The 19,662-nt window shown below is 35.1% G+C and overlaps 1 protein-coding gene across 3 annotated transcripts in view; it reads right to left on the bottom strand.

The window, feature by feature from the left end:
* The window catches only part of Grb14 (growth factor receptor bound protein 14), a 112,939-nt gene that overhangs the window by 15,355 nt on the left and 77,922 nt on the right, over positions 1-19,662 (bottom strand). For 2 of the 3 annotated variants that reach the window (XM_071619124.1, XM_071619126.1), the window contains 4 exons: positions 9,512-9,633; positions 7,518-7,592; positions 4,780-4,917; positions 178-288 (listed from right to left, as the gene is read on the bottom strand). In XM_071619124.1, the coding sequence (XP_071475225.1) occupies positions 178-288; positions 4,780-4,917; positions 7,518-7,592; positions 9,512-9,633 (446 nt within the window). The remainder of the gene's footprint in view (positions 1-177; positions 289-4,779; positions 4,918-7,517; positions 7,593-9,511; positions 9,634-19,662) is intronic. The other variant, XM_071619125.1, reaches the window with a different exon arrangement.

The following is a 19,662-nucleotide window of genomic DNA, read 5'->3' as shown; positions in this document are numbered from 1 at the left end:
ACATTGTTTATCGTTAATGCATATCTTGAAGGTAACACCTGTTGAAATAAAAGCCACTAAAATTCTCCTATATATAAAAGAAAGCTGTCTCTTTTTTTAAAGAAATTAAAAGAAACTCAAGCTTACCTAAAAGGCTGAGGCTTGCTTTATTGATCTATCAAAATATTAAGCCTGTACCTTAAAGCAGAATCCATAGTTAGTCGGTGCTCCGTGTTTTTTTTTGCCCGCCAGTGACACATAAATATCACTAGTGCCGAATTCGCTGAAAAACTGCAAATGCCGTGGTTCCTTAAAAAATATATAGGAGTGTTGAAATGGATACATGTTTTGAAATATTTCTTTTTGTATGTTTATAATGTTACATAGTGTATTCCTTGGGCAAACATTACCTAAATACAATTTCAATGTAATATGACAAAAAGAAAAGAAATTAAAAAAAAAAAAACAAAAAACCTATGTCACTACACCCTTAAATAATCAGGAACTTGATACAGTTTTATTAAAATTGACAAGTGACAATTTCTTTATAATGTAACACACACATATGTGCGGGCATACACATACACATTCTATTTTAAACTCTCTATTCTCTTTATTCATCATTTCCAGGATTCAGAGAGAGAAGATAGGAAACAATGACTTTTGAACATGTTTCCCTAATCCAGGTTTCAAATTATGGTATCTCTATAAAGGTTTGAGCTTCTGTAGAGTTAGGAAAAAGGTGAAAGAGACCATGTTTCCTGCTTCATTAGGCTACAACCATGCCTCATAGTTGTGTACTACGTAATACACCGCAGGAAACAACCAGAAGGGTTGTGTGACTATCTTGCTTTACAAGAAGGAAGCTCCTATGGCTGAGCTCAGGGAAATTATCTGGCAGTGGACTGTGTCTGATTTTCAAGGCAAAGTGGAAACATGAACAGCTATTTCTTCTCTGGGAAATCTATGAGATTTAGAGCTGGTCATGGGAAATCACTAGGTCATATTATTCTGTGATAGGTTAATAACTTGGAGAAGTACTTAATTCTGAAGTTCAATGTATAATCAAAATTGGACAAAACGCATCTGTTCTCTAAAACTTTGCCATTAGCAGTATGGTCTCAGACCAGGAAAATCTTTATCCTCTAGGATCTTTTTGAAAATACAAATTATCAGGTCCCACCCCAGACCTAGTGAATCAATATCTGCATTTTAACAAGATCCCGCTGATCCCATATGCACTAAATTTTAGTAGCAGTGTGGGCGTGGGCACGCGCACACACACAAACACACACAGAATGAGAGAGAAAACATTCGGCAATATTAGCAACCTTATCCAAAGACAAAGAAATTTAATTGTCATTTATAAATAGGCTTTCCCATCTCTGACAACTAGTAGAGCAAAAATTTCTCTGTATGTCTCTGTTCTTAAGCATTTTAATCTAATGAATGACCATAGTTCTTAAAACAACTGATAAATAAGGCAGAAAAGAAAATAACAAAGATGTAGCATAGGGCCAATGGAAAAATGGGGAAGGAAGGAAAAATGTACTCTTACTGTTATGTTCTTTTTTTTAAATGTATTCCTTGATAGACACTGATTTGCTAATGTCTGATTTATATGAACATGGGATAAAACCATCCCTGTCCAGTGATGCTGTAGAAGTCAATATAACTCAATCATTCAAATGAAAGGAAAACCAAGCTTGAGAAACACTGGAAGGCAGTAAGAAGCATGATGAGTCTTTTGTCTTGACCAATTTTTGTTCTTTTATTTAAGGCATAACACTACAAGCCTGGGTTGGCATGGTTAGCAGTACCTAAACATGTATATGAGGGTATAAGGGAAGAGATGGAAAGATAGGTAGAGATTTCTCTGCAAATCTAAGTTACAGACACATCTCCAACACTTACAGTAGAGGTTATTAACTCCCAAACAGCTGTTACATCTTTACAAAGTGAAATTCAATCAAACCTCCTCCTCGAGAAGGACAGGACACAGCCTCCATACCAGGTAAAAATGTTATATTTGACTTTAGATAATCTGCACATTTTGTATCACAATCACTGAAGAGATCTAACATCCTCACATTTTTCCTTTGGCAGAGAACATAAAGTCATTTCCATATATCAACTGAAACATGAGCTAATTAAAAGAATATTATGTACTGATGGATAGCAAAGTCAGACCCTGAATCTGGTAGAAGGAATACGGCCTGTTCTGTTATATAATTAATGAGTGGGAGGGGAAAGGAAATGAAGAGTAAAGTGAAAATAAAATGGGCTGTGGGTTTTAATGAGAAACCTGTTGAAGAAGTAAGAATATAGGAGTTAAAGAGACATTATCACATCTTCCAGTCAAGAATCACTGGGGTAAGAATGAGATAAACATGACTGACTGGATTGAGAAGCCATTTCTCTCAGTCTCTCCTTCTTCCTCTTTTGCAGAACTAAGGATTGAACCCAGGGCCTCATGCATGTTGAACAAGTGTTCTTCCCCTGAGCTACAGGTCCAGCTCTAGAAGCCATTGTTCTCATAAATTAAAAGTAAAACGTTAATCCCAGCACACATTTGTTTAAAATATACCTGTTATGTTACTGTATAAATTAGGAACATTTAAGAAAAGAGCAACCTCATTGAAATGGTTAAGATGGAGCTTAAAACCTTAATAATAAAAGTAGACAGTTATTCATCCTAACATTATAATGGAAAAATTTGTAAACTAGTTTAAAATGCCCAAGAAAAGATAATCACAGAATAATGGATTCATCCTTCTGGAACTAAGATTACTGTTTCTTAGAGAGTGACTTCTAATGATTTTTTTTTTTTTTTATTGATTTTATTCCTTTCTTTATTTCTTTCTCCAGGAACATTTACCTAGGAACATTATTAACTGCTTCCTCTTCTTTTATATCAGCCTGGCCATGTGCCATTTAATCTGGCAGCCATTCCTCTCTTCTCCCCAGTGCTGTCCATTCCAGGTCAGATTCCACCACCTCCACCATGGATTACTGAAATGATCTTCTAATTAGTATCCACACCTCTGGTCAATTTCTCTCTCCCTTTTTCCTCCAATACTTCCTCATTGCCTCCCCTGTTTCTGACCCCTGTTTTTTCTCTCTCCCTCTATCACTTTCTCTTCCTGATATCTTAAACTCCTCTCTGTGCCTATCTTAATCTTCTTAAGATACTCATTTGATCATTTCTCTCCCTTGTTAATGCTATTTCAATGGCTTTCAGTGGTGGGTTGAATGGTGGCCCTCCTGCCCCAAAAGAAATGTCCATATCCTAACCCTGGAAACTTTGAATGGGACATTATTTGGGGAAAAAAATAAAAAATAAATAGTCTTTGGAGATGTGGTTAAGATAAGGATCTTGAGATAAGATCATTCTAGATGATTCAGGTGGGCTTTAAACATAACTAGTATCCTTATAAGAGATACAAAAAATTAAAGAGAAGGACAAGTAAAGACAAAGGCAGAGATTAGAGTTAGCCACAAGCCAAGGTATATCTGGAGTTACAACTGGCCAAGACTAAGAATTTAAAAGGTCAAATGATGAGAATGGGGAAAAATTGTCAAATAAACAATAAATGAACATCTCCAGGACAAAAGAAGAATATGAGTTTGCAGATTGCATGTGTATGCAGACAATCAGGCAAGATTTAACAGACTTATTTCAACAGACCTAGAAATACAGCAGGAGAAATTGCCAAACACAAATAATTATAAGAATAATCATTTCAGAGAAATGACAGTTCATCCAAAAAGAAGGAACAGTGTTGTTACTGACAGTAACAAATTCATGAATACAAAATTAAAATACCCTCTTATGAAAATCTTCAAAGGAATATTACTTGAAAAATATCAATACATTGCATAAAATATCAACACTTATAAACCACAGACTATTAGGGGTCATAGACTATACACAGAAACATAGAATAGATAGCGCTAAAAGCTATGGAATATACATATGTCTGAGAGACCATATGTGTGGGTGTGAATATCTCCACATGTATATCTTTGTAATGGTGTGTGTAGGTCCAAACACACCAACAAACAAACACATCTTTCCTGATCATAACATCATAAATTCCTCTAGGAATTTATCATCTAGGTAAGGAAAGACAACAACACACACAAAATAACTAAATAGTAATAAAGGACTCAGATGGGTGTTACTAACTGTTCTGTTGATGTTGATGAAGAGAAGGTCAGAAGTGAGCTAGACCATTCTTATGACTGGGATATATGGAGAAGTTGTAGCTGGGCACAGTGGCATACTCCTGGAATCCCAGCAATTTGGGAGGCTGAGACAGGAAAATCCCAAAATCAAGGCCCACTTCAACAACTTAGCAAGACCCTAAGAACTTAGGAAGACCCTATCTCAAAATAAAAATATGAAACTGACTGGGGATGATTGAACACCCAATCTTCAGTACCAAAAAGAAAGAAAAAAGGGTGAAGGTGCAGGGAGAAAATTAAAGGTATAATCTATGTTGGACCTCAAAACCTTCAGCCTTAGATAAAGAGAAAGGAGTAAACTCGGGTGGGGAAAAATGAGCAACATATGTAGTACAGAAATAAGAGCAAACAGATATCCTCAAAGATATATAGAAACTAGTGTGAAATAAAACTGAACAATTTTTAAACAGATCATGATAAATCTTTAGAATACAAAAAAATGTCACCACCTCCTGATATCAGGTAATAAAGTCATAAATATAACGAAGTAAAAAGTCTGTTTTAATTTACAGCTAATAATCTTACATAACATATCACAGATACTTAATTTACCTTTGATGTTCCTTTAGTAGAAAAATATAAACCAGATCTTCTTAGGAGGAAGTAAATTTTTTTCCAGGACTTCTTTCCCTGTTCTTTCGCATGTAAGAAGCCGTGGATTTCAGGATATGTGCTTGAACTTAGAAACATCTGGAAGAAAAATTAGACTCTCTCCTAATATTATGGAAACGATGATTTTGTAGCCTTTTACCAATCAAATGTAAGAATGAAAAACTAAATAATATCAATATCAAACATCAAAATTATAAACTAGTTGATTGTCTATTTGTAAAGCTGGATATCATCTATAGGGTGAAGTCCTATACTTCTCATCCTTTCCCATGTTTTTGTGTGTGAGTTGACAGGTTTACCTATCGATTTCCTTGTGTTATACCATAGAAGACCACAATCCTGACTTCAATTATTCAAGACAAGAAGTTGAGCCAAGTTCACTTTGCTGATGAGAGTATACAATTTCTTATCTTCCATAGTTCTGTCATCGGACAGTATGACAGGCTGGGTTTTTTCCAAAGAGGACTGCAACCATATTTCCCATCCCACGTGTCCTTCTGCAATGGCATCTTGGCTATAAACCATGAAAAGGCGGAGTTTGTTTCCCTGAATCAGTGTAAGCCTGTCACTGCTTGGACCAAAATAAAATTGTAGAAGTAACCCTTTGCCAGTTCTAGATATGTCCTAACCTGATGGCTTTCAAATCAACTTGACTTCTGCAAGTCAGATGCCACACAGGAAATGTGATTATCCGGAAACCCCATGGGTGAGAAGCCCAGTGAAACTGGAGAAGCTCTGGAGGACGAAACACCACACAGAAGGAGAAAGAGAGGACAGGAGTTGAGTGTTACCGCATGTGTAGTAAAAGGGACAGCTTAGAAGGGGACCTTGAATCTTCTCTAACCACTGAGTCAAAGTGCTTCATAGATGAAGCAAACTCTTCTTAAATTCCTGCCCCTCAAAATGGTTGGCAAAATGCAGGTGGGTCCTTTAAACCATTAAGGTTTGGAAGACTGTGTTATACAGTAGTAATTAACTGAGATGGGGGCACACATTGGTCAGGGAAAGGAGAATGGAAGGGAGTCACTCTGTGTGCGTGGCCATGCTCAGTGTCCTTAATAAGACACTGGAAGTGCATTAGTGTCTCATTAAAAGAAGAAAATAGAAATCCCTATGAATAAACAAATGGAAGAACTGAAAGTAAGAGAAATTATTAACTAAAACAACGTACTTTATTTTTAAAGGCTATTCAGGGAAATGCCAATAATACATATTTACATTTTTTAAAGTAATTTACTAAATTTTTTTTTAATTTAATGAGCCACGGATATTAATTAATTGACATGCAAAACAGGCAAGTAGGTTTTTTAGTTTGAGTGCTTTCCAAGTTATTAAACCAAACCAATTAAATTTTAAAAAGAGAGTCATGGAGGTCACACTAGAAAAAGAAGAAACCTTTTAAAAAGTGGAAACATTGCCTCAGTGGAGAGAAGAGGTCAGGGGCACATGCAGGACTATCTAATTCCAAAGCCTACAATTTTTCTTGTTTTTATAATTTAGCATTAAAGCAATATAACTATGTTAGAGAAGGATTTGGGAAAGGAGATAGAAGAAAACCTCTACCCCACCACCGAGTCACAATACAATGGTGAAGCCTGCAGGGAGCTGAGAGTTGGGAGTCCTGAGGTTGTCATTTACCCTAACATTCAGATGGGGGGGGGGGCTCTGTGAAACCCAGCGGCATAGAAGCAGCCTTCAGAAAAACATCTGGGGATTAATCATATTTCTAAAATATTCTGAAGCATGAAAATAAAGCATGCCATATTGAAAAGCCCACAGGAAACAAATCTATGGTAGATATGCCTGACTAATATATTAAAATCATATTGTATTGGAAATATTAAAAGTTATCTTTATGAAATACCAGAGAATACTGAGTGAGTTCAGGAATGCCTAAAGCTTAACTTCAATCCTTATGAAGACACAGCTCAATATTAACCTGTGAAAAACAACTGCAGAGCTTCTGATACCAAATCTACCAATCTATCAAAATTAAAATAAACTGTTCATTTATTGCAATGACAATATCTTAGGAAAATGCCCCCTCAAATAACTGCTAGTTTGGAAGAAATGAATCTAACAGACACAAAAGTAAGGAGATTTTTAATTAGATAACCAGCATTCATGATTCAGCTAAGAATATCTTACAATTCTATGCCAGTATTTCTGTCACAGCTATTACAGATGCTGGTATATGAAACAGATATATCTGTATATCCCTCCATTCATTTGATTGCTAAGTATTTTATCACAAATAGAATTGAAGGTGTTTAATATGAATGCTAATACTATGTATCTATTGATAAAATGTCTTCAATTTACTGAAAATTTTGATTTTTCAAAGAATAACATAACCCATACACACATCACAAAGCAAAACTCTAAAGTTTCCTTTCATAGCATACATTTTTAAATGTTTAAAATCCTTTGCAAATGGCCAGAACTGGGAAGAAAAATATTTTTTAGGGGGATATACTGATTTAGGGCATTCTTTACCCAGCTTTTTGTTTGGTTTGTTCTTTGTTTGTTTGTTTGTTTGGTTAGCTTTTTGCCCCCCCCCCCAAAAAAAATTAAACATTCAAGTCAACATGTCAAAATGTGAGCATGCTTTATAAGGACCTAAAAGTTTCCCATTATTATGCGATTTTTTACGTATTTTAATGGAAATATATATTTACCTGTAAAATTTGTGTTGGGGATATTTCACCATTGTTTTCAGTTGCAAAAGACACCATATGCTCTGGAAAAAAATACTGACAAAAAATAAAGGTTAAATTATCGCTAAACCCATGCTAGAAAAGTTTCAATTATGACCAGTATAGAAACCTAAAGCAGAAGATCCTTAAGCCAATGTATCTAAAATCCACATTAAGTGCTTCTGAAAATGCTGGTCCTTGGACTGAACCCTCAGGCATCTTCCCAGGTACAGCTGGGCCCAGATGACAATGATGCAGAGAGATGCTCCGACCTGGAGTCATAGGACACTGCCCTCAGGTTGACAATGAGCTTGTTCCCACATCTCTTCTCCAAGTCCTCCAACTATTCTACCAGGTACGAAAAGACTACTGACCCATTTTACAAAATCAAGGCTCACAGAAGTCAAGGGCAAAGGCTGTACCCAGGTTCACAGTCAAGAACATAGAGAAACCAGGACTCAGTGTGGGAAGTAAAAGTCCAATTCTTTCCACCTACTGTTTTTCCAAACTTGTTTAATCATAAAATTCACCCACGGCAGTTGTTTAAAATAGGAATTCCCAGACCTCATTCCTGGAGTTTCTGATTCAGTAGGTCTGGCCAGGTCTTGGAGTCTGTGTTTTTAATAAGTACTGGGACTCCCTTAGGTAAATTTTATGATCAGACAAGTTTGGAAAAATATATTCTACTATATTTCCTCTAGGACAGGGTTTTTCAACAGCAGTTCTACTAACATTTTGTCTAATAATCCTGTGTTGTGGGGCTGTCCTGAGCCTTAGAGGATGTTCAGTAGAATTCTAACTTTGCCCACTTTGGCACTGCTCCTGCTGACCCCCACCCCACCCCCAGTCCTACAACCAAAACTGTATCCAGATATTGTCAGATCACCCAGTTGAACCATTGGCTCCAACTATACAAAGTGAATGTCTCGTCTTATTTAAATTACAAATAATAATAATAATAATAAAACAGAAATGAGCACTAAACCATATTTCTTTAAATACAACTTTTAAATTCTAGCTTTTAATAAAGATTTGCAACAAGAAAACACTTTCCCTTCAAATCTATTTAATTTTTATTAGAACTCTTATTTTCTTTGTCAAAGATCATCCCATTATGTTTCTATTAATAGGTTAAAATAAAAGAGAATGTAAGAGGTCTTTCAGGGTTTGAAAATATTCTATTATGGTGTGTATCATATATTTTTCATAAAGGATCATTTCAATCCAATTATCCAAAACTTAGTGTAAAAATATGCTACTGCTGCAGAGACAAAAACAATTTAAAATAATGAGCCCAGAGGCTATTCTGACTTCTCTAGATCCCTAGTCTTCATTAGAATGTGACATACATTTATTTTCTTTTAAAGAGAATTATAATGAAAGTAGTATTTGCTAGATAATATGCTACCCTTTATCTCATTTCTATTTAGCTCAAAAATTATTTCACTAAAAACAAAATAATTTGAAGCATCAAGATTCATGTCAATCTTAAATTTCTGGCTAAGCTACACATTCCCAATGATTACCAATCTATTTTTGTTTTAGAAAGTTTCTTATTTAAGTTTCCTAAATATTGTGAAAAAAAACTTAAACTACATTCTGGAATACATTTGAGGACCTATAATAATTTATCTCAAAGTCAAATGTACAGTTGCTTTGTCTAGTTTTCCTCTAAGGCAAGAAAAAAAAAAAAGCAATAATGCCTCCAAAGTAGGTTTACCTATATTTTTTAAGTTAAATGACTAAATGCATCTCAATTGAGATTCTGCCAGTAAGGCTAAAGAAATGTTTTATATGTGTCTGAACTTCTTGTATCATGGTGACTAATCATTGTTAGAATAAGAAATGTCAGTATAATTTTAAAGGGCCACAATCACTAAATGGAACTGTATTTTATTGATAGTGACCATATTCTTCATGTAAAATTTAACTGATTCATTTAATTTTCATTGACTGTTAATGGAGATTTCACTTACCATTGGGTTTTTAAAGAATTCATATTTGGCATAATTTTTTCTAAAGTACAGCTTATTTTCTTCTTCCATTCCCCAGTTAGACAGCACTTCGATCACCAGCTCATGGTCTTCTAGTGTTCTTTCTGTGAATAATGCTTCAGTGAATATGTTAACAGATAAACAGATACAAACACAAATAACTACAAACATTTAGAATAGATTTTGTATACATGTCTCATATGCATAGAAAATTTCAACTCAAATCCTAAATATCCAGATTGATAAAAATTTCTCATCAATTTTGAATTAGTAATTCAATTTTTATACCAAAGCAGTCATCTGAAAAGAAAAATTACATATCACAACGTACATTTTGCTAATTCTCGATTTCCTTTTATTGCTATGCAAATTATGATATAAATTTAATAACAAATCTGCATTAAGATACAAAAGCTATTCTTCCTCCAACTCATCATGGTGCCAAAATTAAAATATTTGTTCCAGGGTTGAACAATTCACCTCATTAAGGGATGAAGAATTTTGACAGATTCAACACACATTTAAGAGGCATAATTTGGGTAGACGAGAAAAAAAAAATTAAAATAGAGGCTTTAAAAAGAAAATGTTAATGAAAGTAAATACAGATTTTTTAAGAACCTCAATTCCTTATGGTACTTTGTACTTTCAAAACTAATATTAAGGAAAATATATATTGTATTAACAATAAAGATAATTAGGTAAGGGGGGAAGCACTGGGTAGAAAAGACACTTGAATGATTGAAGCAATGGCAACTTAAATAGGTAAAACATAATATCAAATTCCTATTTCAATAAGAAACTGTAATGATGTTCATAATAGTATTATTTATAATAGCCTCAAACTGGAAGTTACTGGAAAGTCTAGTGACTTGCATATGAATATGACGTGAAAATAAATAAGTTGTATAAAAGCATTCCCAGAAACGTGGATTAATTTCAGAAACATTAAGTGAAAGAAGTCAGGCACAAATAGTACATGCTGCATGATTCCACTTATATAGATTCAAAACAGGAAAAATTATGCTATGGTGACAGAAATGCGAACAATGCCGATACAGGATAAATGAGGCATGCAGGGAACCACTGGGGTAAGGTCAGTGCTGTGTTTCTTGATCTGGGTGTTGATTACCTAGCTACATGACACTCTCTGAGAAGTCATAGAGTTATCCACGTTAGCTTGCTCACTTTTCTTGATGTGTGTCATAATTCCATAAAACATTGGGGGAAAAAGTAACTGTAAAATTATTAATGCAAAAGAGGAAACGGAGAACAGCCAACAAAAGAATAAGAGATTCTCTGCTTTTTTAGTATTTCTAGGACCTTTTTGAAAAGTATCTATGCCTCAGAAATTCAACGCTCAGTAGTGATCTGTGACCTACTGCACCTGAACCCTTGAAAGTAATGTCATCCTTAAATAGAAGCTTATTCATCTGAAAAGAAGTTCTTGACAGAGTACTCAATGAATATGGATGAGTTTGAGTTAAGTGTATATCAACACTCTTGGTTCTGTTCTTAACTCTGATTGCTCCTTTTCTGTCTCATTGACTGGCTCCCTTCACTGCTTCTCTTTCCTACGACTTGACTTAGTCCTTCACTCAATACCTTCCTTTGTCCTTCCTCAAACTAATTCACTCCCTCCCCTTTTTCATCACATCTGGGAGGTTCCTTGAACTGCAATGTCTGCCCAGAAGTACCTTCAGCAAAGGTCCAGTCTTACCTACTGACACTCTCCACCAACTCAAGCACAGTTCACCTGAAATGAAAGTTAGTATGGTGGTTCTTCAAAATAGTAAACATGGAATTGCCATCATACAGCAATTCCAGTTCTGGGTGAGTACCTCAAAGAAGTCAAAGCAGAGATTTAAAGATATTCGTACAACAATGTTCACAGAAGCACAATCCATAAGAGCCAAAAGGCTAAAGCAACCCAATGTTCATCAAGAGATGAATACATAAACACAATGGAATACTCACTTTAAAAAAGGGGGTGAAGTTCTGACATTTGCTACACCATGGATGAACCTCAAAGTTACTATGATAAGTGAAATACTACAATCAGAAAAGGTCAAATACTGTAATGATACCATTTACACAAGACATCTAGAACAGCCAAAGACAGAAAGTAGAATGGAGCTTGCCAGGAACTGGGGGTGAGGGGGACAAGGAGTAATTGTTGACTTGGTGTAGAGTTTCATTATGGGAAGATAAAATGTTCTAAAGATAAATAGTGGTGATCATTGCATGACAACATAAATGAATTTAATTCTGCTGAACTGCACATTTAAAAATAGTTAAAATGGTAAATTTTATGTTATACACATTCCATAATTTTTAAAAACACCTTAAAACAAAATAAATTCATCTTTCTTTTTATGTCTTAGATTTTTCTCCACTATGGTAAGTGTTATTTTTACCACATTCTCTCAAAGAAATGTAGAATTAAGTCACACTTGCATTTTTCTCAACCTCCTCTCCAATATCCTTTACTCCTGATATCTCCAGCTACCAGGTGTTCTTACTCCAAGTGTCACTCATAACCAACAACACACACACACACACACACACACACACACAAGCTTTTCTACCATCACTGCTATTGTATGGACCTTCATTTTTTTCTTGTAAAGTCTCTTTTTTCTTGTAAAGTCTCCAAATTTCTTCCAATCCAACCTGAACACTGTTATCACAGCAACTTCTTGCCTCCCAAGATAGTTGTGTAAATGTGAATCCTGCTTAAAAAATTTGTCTGCTTCTACTTGTTACAAGATAAACCAACGTAGTTTGGTAGCTGTAAGTTATTCATCCATTCAATGAACAAAGATTTACTAAAGGCCTGCAATTTATTAGGAACTCCTCTTAGAGCTGAGATTTTTATAGTGGATAAGTCAGTAAGAAATAATTGCCTTCATGAGGCTTTGGGGAAGAAACAGATGATAAATAAAAGGTAAATCTTAAAAAGGTGGCAATAAACTCTACAGAGAAAAATGGAACATGGAAGAAAGAAAGTGCTAGTGCTAACTAGAAAAGGGTGGAAGGAATCCATTCCCAATAGCTTGCCACAGAAGGGCTTATTGAGAAGGGAGTGTTTAAACAAGACCCAAGGAGAAGAGAGCATGAGCCCAGGGGATACTTAGAGGAAGAAGAACAAAGCCACTGAGATGAGACCAAGGCTGGTATTTCTGGAGCTCGGCAAGGAGGTTAATGCCGAGTAAGCACAGGGGACAGTACCAGGAGGAGAGGCCAGAGAAATAATGGAGATGAGACGGGAGGCTGTATTGGGCCCTGCAGACCTTAGTAAGGACTCAGCTTTTCCTCTGAGTTACGTGAGAAATCATGCTGAACACAGGGAAAACCTGAGCTGACATGTTTTAACTGGATCATACTCGCTACTGAGTGAAGAAGTGACTTTAAAAGTTGTAAGGGTTGAAAACACACAGTCTATTTCATAGGCTACTTCAATGAACCCAGAATGAGGGTGTGGCTTAGATGAACATAACAATAGTCAATTTTGTAAAAAACAAACAAATAACAACAACAACAAAAAAAAATAGGCAGACTCTGGATCTATTTTGAAGATGGAGCCAACAGAATTTGCTGGAAAATAAAATAGGAGTGAAAAAAAGTGTACTTAAAGAAGACACCAGGTTCCGGGTATAAGCACTCTGAAGGGCTGTATTATCAAGACATCAGACGGGAAGTTGCATCCTTAACAATCTTCCAATCCCCACTTGACTCTTATTTCTCACACAAACCCTGCTGGGATTTTAAAGTTTATGAAACACAGGTATGCACTAGTAAGTACTGTAAGTGCTGGAAACTGTATCTATGATCCTTGCAACTACACTGAGAGAATGTGCAGGAAGGAATCAAGATGCTGGCTTGTTTGCTTTGCAGACCTGTTTCTTTGCAACCATTTCTATCCCACCAAGGAAATATCTATGTTCTGTCTTCAACATACACTTTAAAGAAAGGAAAAAATGACAAAGAGGCATTTTTTTCTTGGTTTTTGAGCTTCAAAGTAGACTTTATTGATATTTGGCAAATATAACTGCTTAGAGAGAATAAGAGCAAGGCCAATTCTCCGTTTTCTCTTACAGGGATGCACCCTCTGCTTCCTGGGAAAGAAACTAGGATAAAGGAATTGACAGGGGATGGGGTGAAAGAAAAAATTAGAGATAGACAGTAACTGTATGGTGCTAGTCCCAAGTGACTCTATATCCTGCCCCTTTCCAGCACTAGAACGATTTTTGGTTGTTAAAAGCCCAATAGATTTAAACATGTGGTGTGGCTCAAACCATAGTCTAAAGAATATATTCTCAAAGGGCTGGGGATGTAGCTCAGTGGTAGAAGGTTTACCTAGCACATGTGATGCCTGGTAGGTTCAATGTACACCAGCACAGAACAAAACAAAACAACTCTCCTCAAGAAGCCCTGCATCTAGCAGAGTGAGAAGCAATTGCTGAGTCAATGTTAAGTCTAATCAAAAAGCATGGTCATCTCAAGTGCCCCAGAGGGGAGGGAACACAGAGAGCTAAGAAAAAGCCATGAATATAAGGGTCTTTATGCTTCAGGCAGTAACCTTGGAAGGAGCAAGAGTTTGCAGACAAAAAAGAATTGGATAACAATCAGACAAGTACCTCGTTTGGGACTTACTTGCCCGACCACAATGTCAGAAATGTGAAGGTGGGTCTCAATGTTCAACTCAGAACATTTTAGACCTGTATGCAACTCACTGATAGAATCTAAATTATTTACCCCAATAAGTCTAGAGAGTGAGCAAACAACAGAAAACTAAATTGTCTGCAAGGGCAGGAGAATCAGAGTGCAAAATTAGTTCCACTTTGTGAAATAAAAGTTGCATTTTGGCTCCTCTCAGTCTGAGAGCTGTTTCACTGCTATATTTGATTCTTATAACACCTTTAAGTAGATGAATAGCGGCCCTAAAGATATCACATCCTAATTCATGGAACCTGTAATTGTTACCTTACATGGCAAAGCTTTTGTAGATATTATTCAGGGCTTTGAGTTGGGGAGAATATTCTGGATCAATCAGGTGGGACTTAAACCGAACCAGAAGCATCCTTTTAAGGTACAAGCAGAGGAGAATAAACACAGACAGAAAAAGAAAATGCAATAGGATCACAAAAGCAGACATTCAAGAGGTGTGACCACAAGCCAAAGAATGCAAACAGCCACCAGAGTCTGGATGGAGCAAGGAACAGATTCCCCTTAGAACTCCCAGTAGGAAAATAACCCTCCAGATTTGTGAAACTAAACATCCCTATTGTTTATGTCACCAAGTTTGTGGTAATTAGTTATAGCACTCTTAGGAAATTAATACAATAATCTAATGAGCAAGCTGTATTTCCATTTTACTGATAGTAACTGAGGTTCAGAATAGCCAAACTTCCCCAGGTTGAATAGTAGCAACATATCTGACCCCATCTGATGCTCTCTCCCCTGCACAGCGTTACTGCTACCTGCCTGGAGCTTCCCAACCAAGAGACATTCCCTGCCACCTCCACTGTGTCTATTTATATCACACGCATTCTTTCTGTATCAGCTAAAATCAGTTTCTTGTTTTCTTGCAGTTTTCATTGCCTCAATTTCTTTTATTTTGAAACAAATTCAAAATATTTGCTAATTAATTGAAAATAAATAACCACATTTTAAATGTAAGGTAAAAGTAATGGGCAACATTTCAAATTATATCAATCTTCATCTTCCATGAAAGTAATTATAAATCTTTTCAATTTGGACTGCATTAAAAGGTAAATACAACTACACTTTCATCTCCCTCCAGTCAGAATGACAATTTTCAAGAACAGAAACAATAATAAATGCTGGCAAGGATGTGGGGAAGGTACACTCATACACTGTAAGTGGTGATGCATATTAGTATAATCACTCTGGAAAGCAGTATACAGTAACCTCAAAAGACTAGGAGTGGAACCGCTACATGACCCAAATACCCGCCACGTTGGGAATTATCCAAAAAAAACTAAAAGCAGCATACGTCAATGTTTATTCACAATAGCCAAATTCTGGATTCACCCAGATGTCTACTGATAGACAATTGGATCAAGAAAATGTGGTAAATATACACAATGAGGTTTTATTCAGTTATAAAGAAAAATAAAATCATGGGGTTTCCCAGTAAATGGACAGAAATGGAAAACATCATGCTAAGTGAAAAATGCCAAACTCAGAAAATCAGTGTTAAATGTTTTCTCTCATATGTGGAAGTTGTAGCAAAATAAGGGAAAGAAGGGGGGGAAACTGAATGTCATAAACGCATAGGGAAGATCAGCAGTACAAGAATAGGAGTACAAGAATGACATTGAGAGGGAGGGAGGAAGGATGGGAAAAGGGAGAAGGATGGAATGAATTTAATAAAATCAGATTATATCCACATATGACTATACCACAGGGAATTTCACCTTTATGAAAACACCAATCAAAAATAAATAAATAAATAAATGAGCAAAATGAAGATCAGCGTAATAGAGGAAAGAGCACAAGGGAAGTGAAGAGGGGAGTGTAAAGAAAGGGAACAGGGATTGAAATCAAATTTCATGCACCATGCAACTTGTCAAAATGTCTCCAACTACCATGTAGAACCATAATCCTCTAGTTATAAAAAAATATAAAAAAGTAAATACAAAAAGATTCAAAATCAAGCTATAACAGATGTGTGAACAGCTATAACAGATGTGTAACTAAAATAATAATAATAATAATAATAATGATGATGATGTAATGCCCATGGACACCAAAAAGTGTAATCTGATAACCAGGTTTTTTTGTTGTTGTTGTTGACCACATGGAAATAAAGGTCAGAATTCCAGTCTAGAAAGGAAAAATAAGGAATAAAATCTTTCAGAAAACTTCACTGAATGTTTAAATAATGCCATTATTGGCATCAGGAAAATATTCTCAATATTAAGAAGAAAAAAAGTCTTCAAAAATGTCATAAACTAGAATACATGTAAGAAAATAAAAGATGTACTTTCCATTCCTTCAAAGAAAATTTCTGGTACCATCCTACTGAAAATTCAGATAACAGAGGAAGCAAATTAAAATCCAGAGGTTGAATACAATTGGGATTTTTGCCTCATACATAAGCCTGGTGTTGAAAATAAAATTTTCCTGATACAGAATCTGGCTTTTAAAGTCACATTACATTAAATATTATTTTTAATGTACACATTATTATCTCAATTTGGATGCATTGTCACATATTGTCCCCAAAGCAATCTCATGACATTAAGTATTAAGGCTATAATAACCCAATAAACCCAGGTGGCATAATTGATTACCAGTAAATCACATTTTACATTAAAAATAGTATCTGTTATTTAACAAAGACAGCTATCTAAATACAGGCCTTTATAGGCAGAAAATTCAATAGGAACATACAAGATGATGAAGTGGATTACTTTACCAGAAAAGAAAAACACTTAAAGGGAAAGTGAAAAGTTGCTGGTCACCAGCTTTATCTTGCCCAGCCCTGGATATAAAATATCATTACCAAGAACTTAAGGAAAGTGCTGGACCAGCCAGCTTCTTATCAATAAGCTTTCTCTTGACCATCCTTTAGCATCATTCTAAATGCAAACAAATTTTAACCTATCAAGTAATCCTACTAAGAAACTTACAATGTATTTTTCTAAATACCAAAAAGAAACAAATTAATCCTACAACCAGAGGCTCTTTGCTGCAAAGTTCAAAACCAAGATGAACTCAAACATGGAGTTATTAATATTTGAGAAAAGACCCCAGGTAAGTTTCACACAAATTCAACATAATTGTTTTAAATACTTTATTTTTTGAAAACTTCATGAATTTCATTTAAAATATCATATTAAAACATTATTAAGACTTTAAAGACACATTTTTAATCATTTAAATCTTAACCTCATATTTCCTACCCCCAACTACCTGATCAATAATTGATTAATTCTATTTTTAAACATTTTTCTGAAATTATTTTCCAGACATTGTAAAGTGAATTATAATTATCAAATATTACATATATGTAGGCAGAAAAATAGGAAGAAAGTCTTCTTAAATTACTTGAAAATAGCAACTATGAAGGGTGAAAAGGAAAGAAAAGATTCAAAGAGTTTAAACAGCTTCTTTAAAACAAAAACAAAAACAAAAGCTTCATACTGTTTTTAAGTTTTAGTTTTGTTTCAAATATATCAGTGAGCTCTAATGGTAATAGGAAAAGAAAACTGTACCAAATAATGATAACTATGTGTAATTCTGTTTAATTTTCAGGAACTTTACTTCTAAAAAAGAAAAGGAGAAGAAGAAGAAGAAGAAAGAAAAGTTTCTTCTGAAACTGTTGATTTAACTTCAAAGTCTTTTAAAAAAACCTCAATCCTCCAAGAATGGAAAGTGCTCACCTGTGACCTTCTGCCTGGATTTCTTCGCTGAATCTACTGAAAGTACAGCGTGGGGCTCAAATAGAAACCTGAGTCCCTACTCTTCTCATCACTTGATAAGAGAAGAAACAAAAGTGGCTTTTACCTCTAATTCGCCCAGAAAACAATTCTTTGTGTACCTTTGTTACAGGAAACTCCAGGAGACAAATGGTCCTTGTACTTCTCTGCACTGGGTAGAAACTACATACGTTTTTGTCAATCTTATTTTCAGATAAAAATGAACAGCCTCTGACCAAGCAAAACAAAAACTGAAGAAGCAAAGAATAAAACAGGGCTCAATTTCTAAAAGGTTCCTTAACCTAAGAATACTACTTAATACCGCCAGGATCTCCCAGAAAATTGCCACTGCCAGATTCATCTCCCCGAGTGTGATAATAGGAAAATTGTGACACTTTGGCTTGATGACTATAAAAGCCCTGTAGTTGGTTCTCCAGTGAATTGAAATACACTTTGTATTAACTCAGACCCCAAAATCACCACTTACATTCATAGAAAGCCTTATTCTCCACAAAATGTTTGCATATATGTTATCTGAAGATGACTGGGTAAATATCAGAAGCTCTATAAACAGCTTCCATATATTCCAAGCTATCCAGTGCATCCTTAAAGGATTCAGAGTAAATTTCCAGCTGGGCATGCCATGTGGTTTCTTTGGCCTCCTTTCTAAGCCTCTTCCATTTCTGTATTTTTGCAATCCATTCTTTAAATAATAACAATTATTATTATTATTATTATTAGTAGTAGTAGTAGTAGTAGTAGTAGTAGTAGTAGTACCAGGGATTGAACTCAGGGGCACTCAACCACAGAGTCACATCCCCAGCCCTATTTTGTATTTTATTTAGAGACATGGTCTCACTGAGTTGCTTTGCTGAGACTGGCTTTGAATTTGCGATTCTCTTTCCTAACCTCCTGAGCCTCTGGGATTACAGGTGTGTGCCACTGCGCCTGACTCTTTAAATTATTTGATATAAATATTTTACAGTTTAGTACAACTTAGTTTAAAACACACTTATTTGTCTTTGACCATAAATTTCAAAGATGTATGTAAGTGCAGAGTCCTTGTTCCCATAGAATTACTGTCTAATTTTAATAATATGATTATCATTAAGATAGTTGTAGGAAATGGTATAGAATTTGGCCTACTTTGGGGCTTCAGGAAGATAACTTAGCTAAGTCTTTTTAAATTTCTTTATTTTAAAATTGTCTCTGTTTCTTATTTTTCTTATTTTCTTATTACTAAAAGGATGCATTTTTATTAGAGAAAAGAAAAGTGGTAGTCACAATTCATGTTTAAATATATCAATCTGGAATAACCTCCTCTTGTCTTTTTCTCTGGTTCTACAAGAGGGTATGTGTGTGCATTTTTCATAAAATTCAGGAAACATTATATATTTGATATGCTATTTTTATTTAATCATCATTACAAATTGTATATTTTCCCACATCAGTGTTTAAAGAAGAACTTCAAAAACATAACCAAAAGCTATATGATCAAAAATGTTGTAGCTCATGAATATACAATAATTTATAACATTCTTCTATTATACCATTAAGCTTCACTTTCCTGGTTAATTGATATTGTAAATAATTTGCTTTGAATAGCCTAATATCTAATTCCTATCCAAAGTGCTTGTTTCTCACTCCTGCAGATAGCATGTACTTGTGGGAGCAACACCTCCCAGG

The sequence above is a fragment of the Marmota flaviventris genome, chromosome 11 (genome assembly GCF_047511675.1).
Source record: "Marmota flaviventris isolate mMarFla1 chromosome 11, mMarFla1.hap1, whole genome shotgun sequence".
Classification (NCBI taxonomy): Eukaryota; Metazoa; Chordata; class Mammalia; order Rodentia; family Sciuridae; genus Marmota; species Marmota flaviventris.
This window is presented reverse-complemented; position numbering and strand designations above follow the sequence as displayed.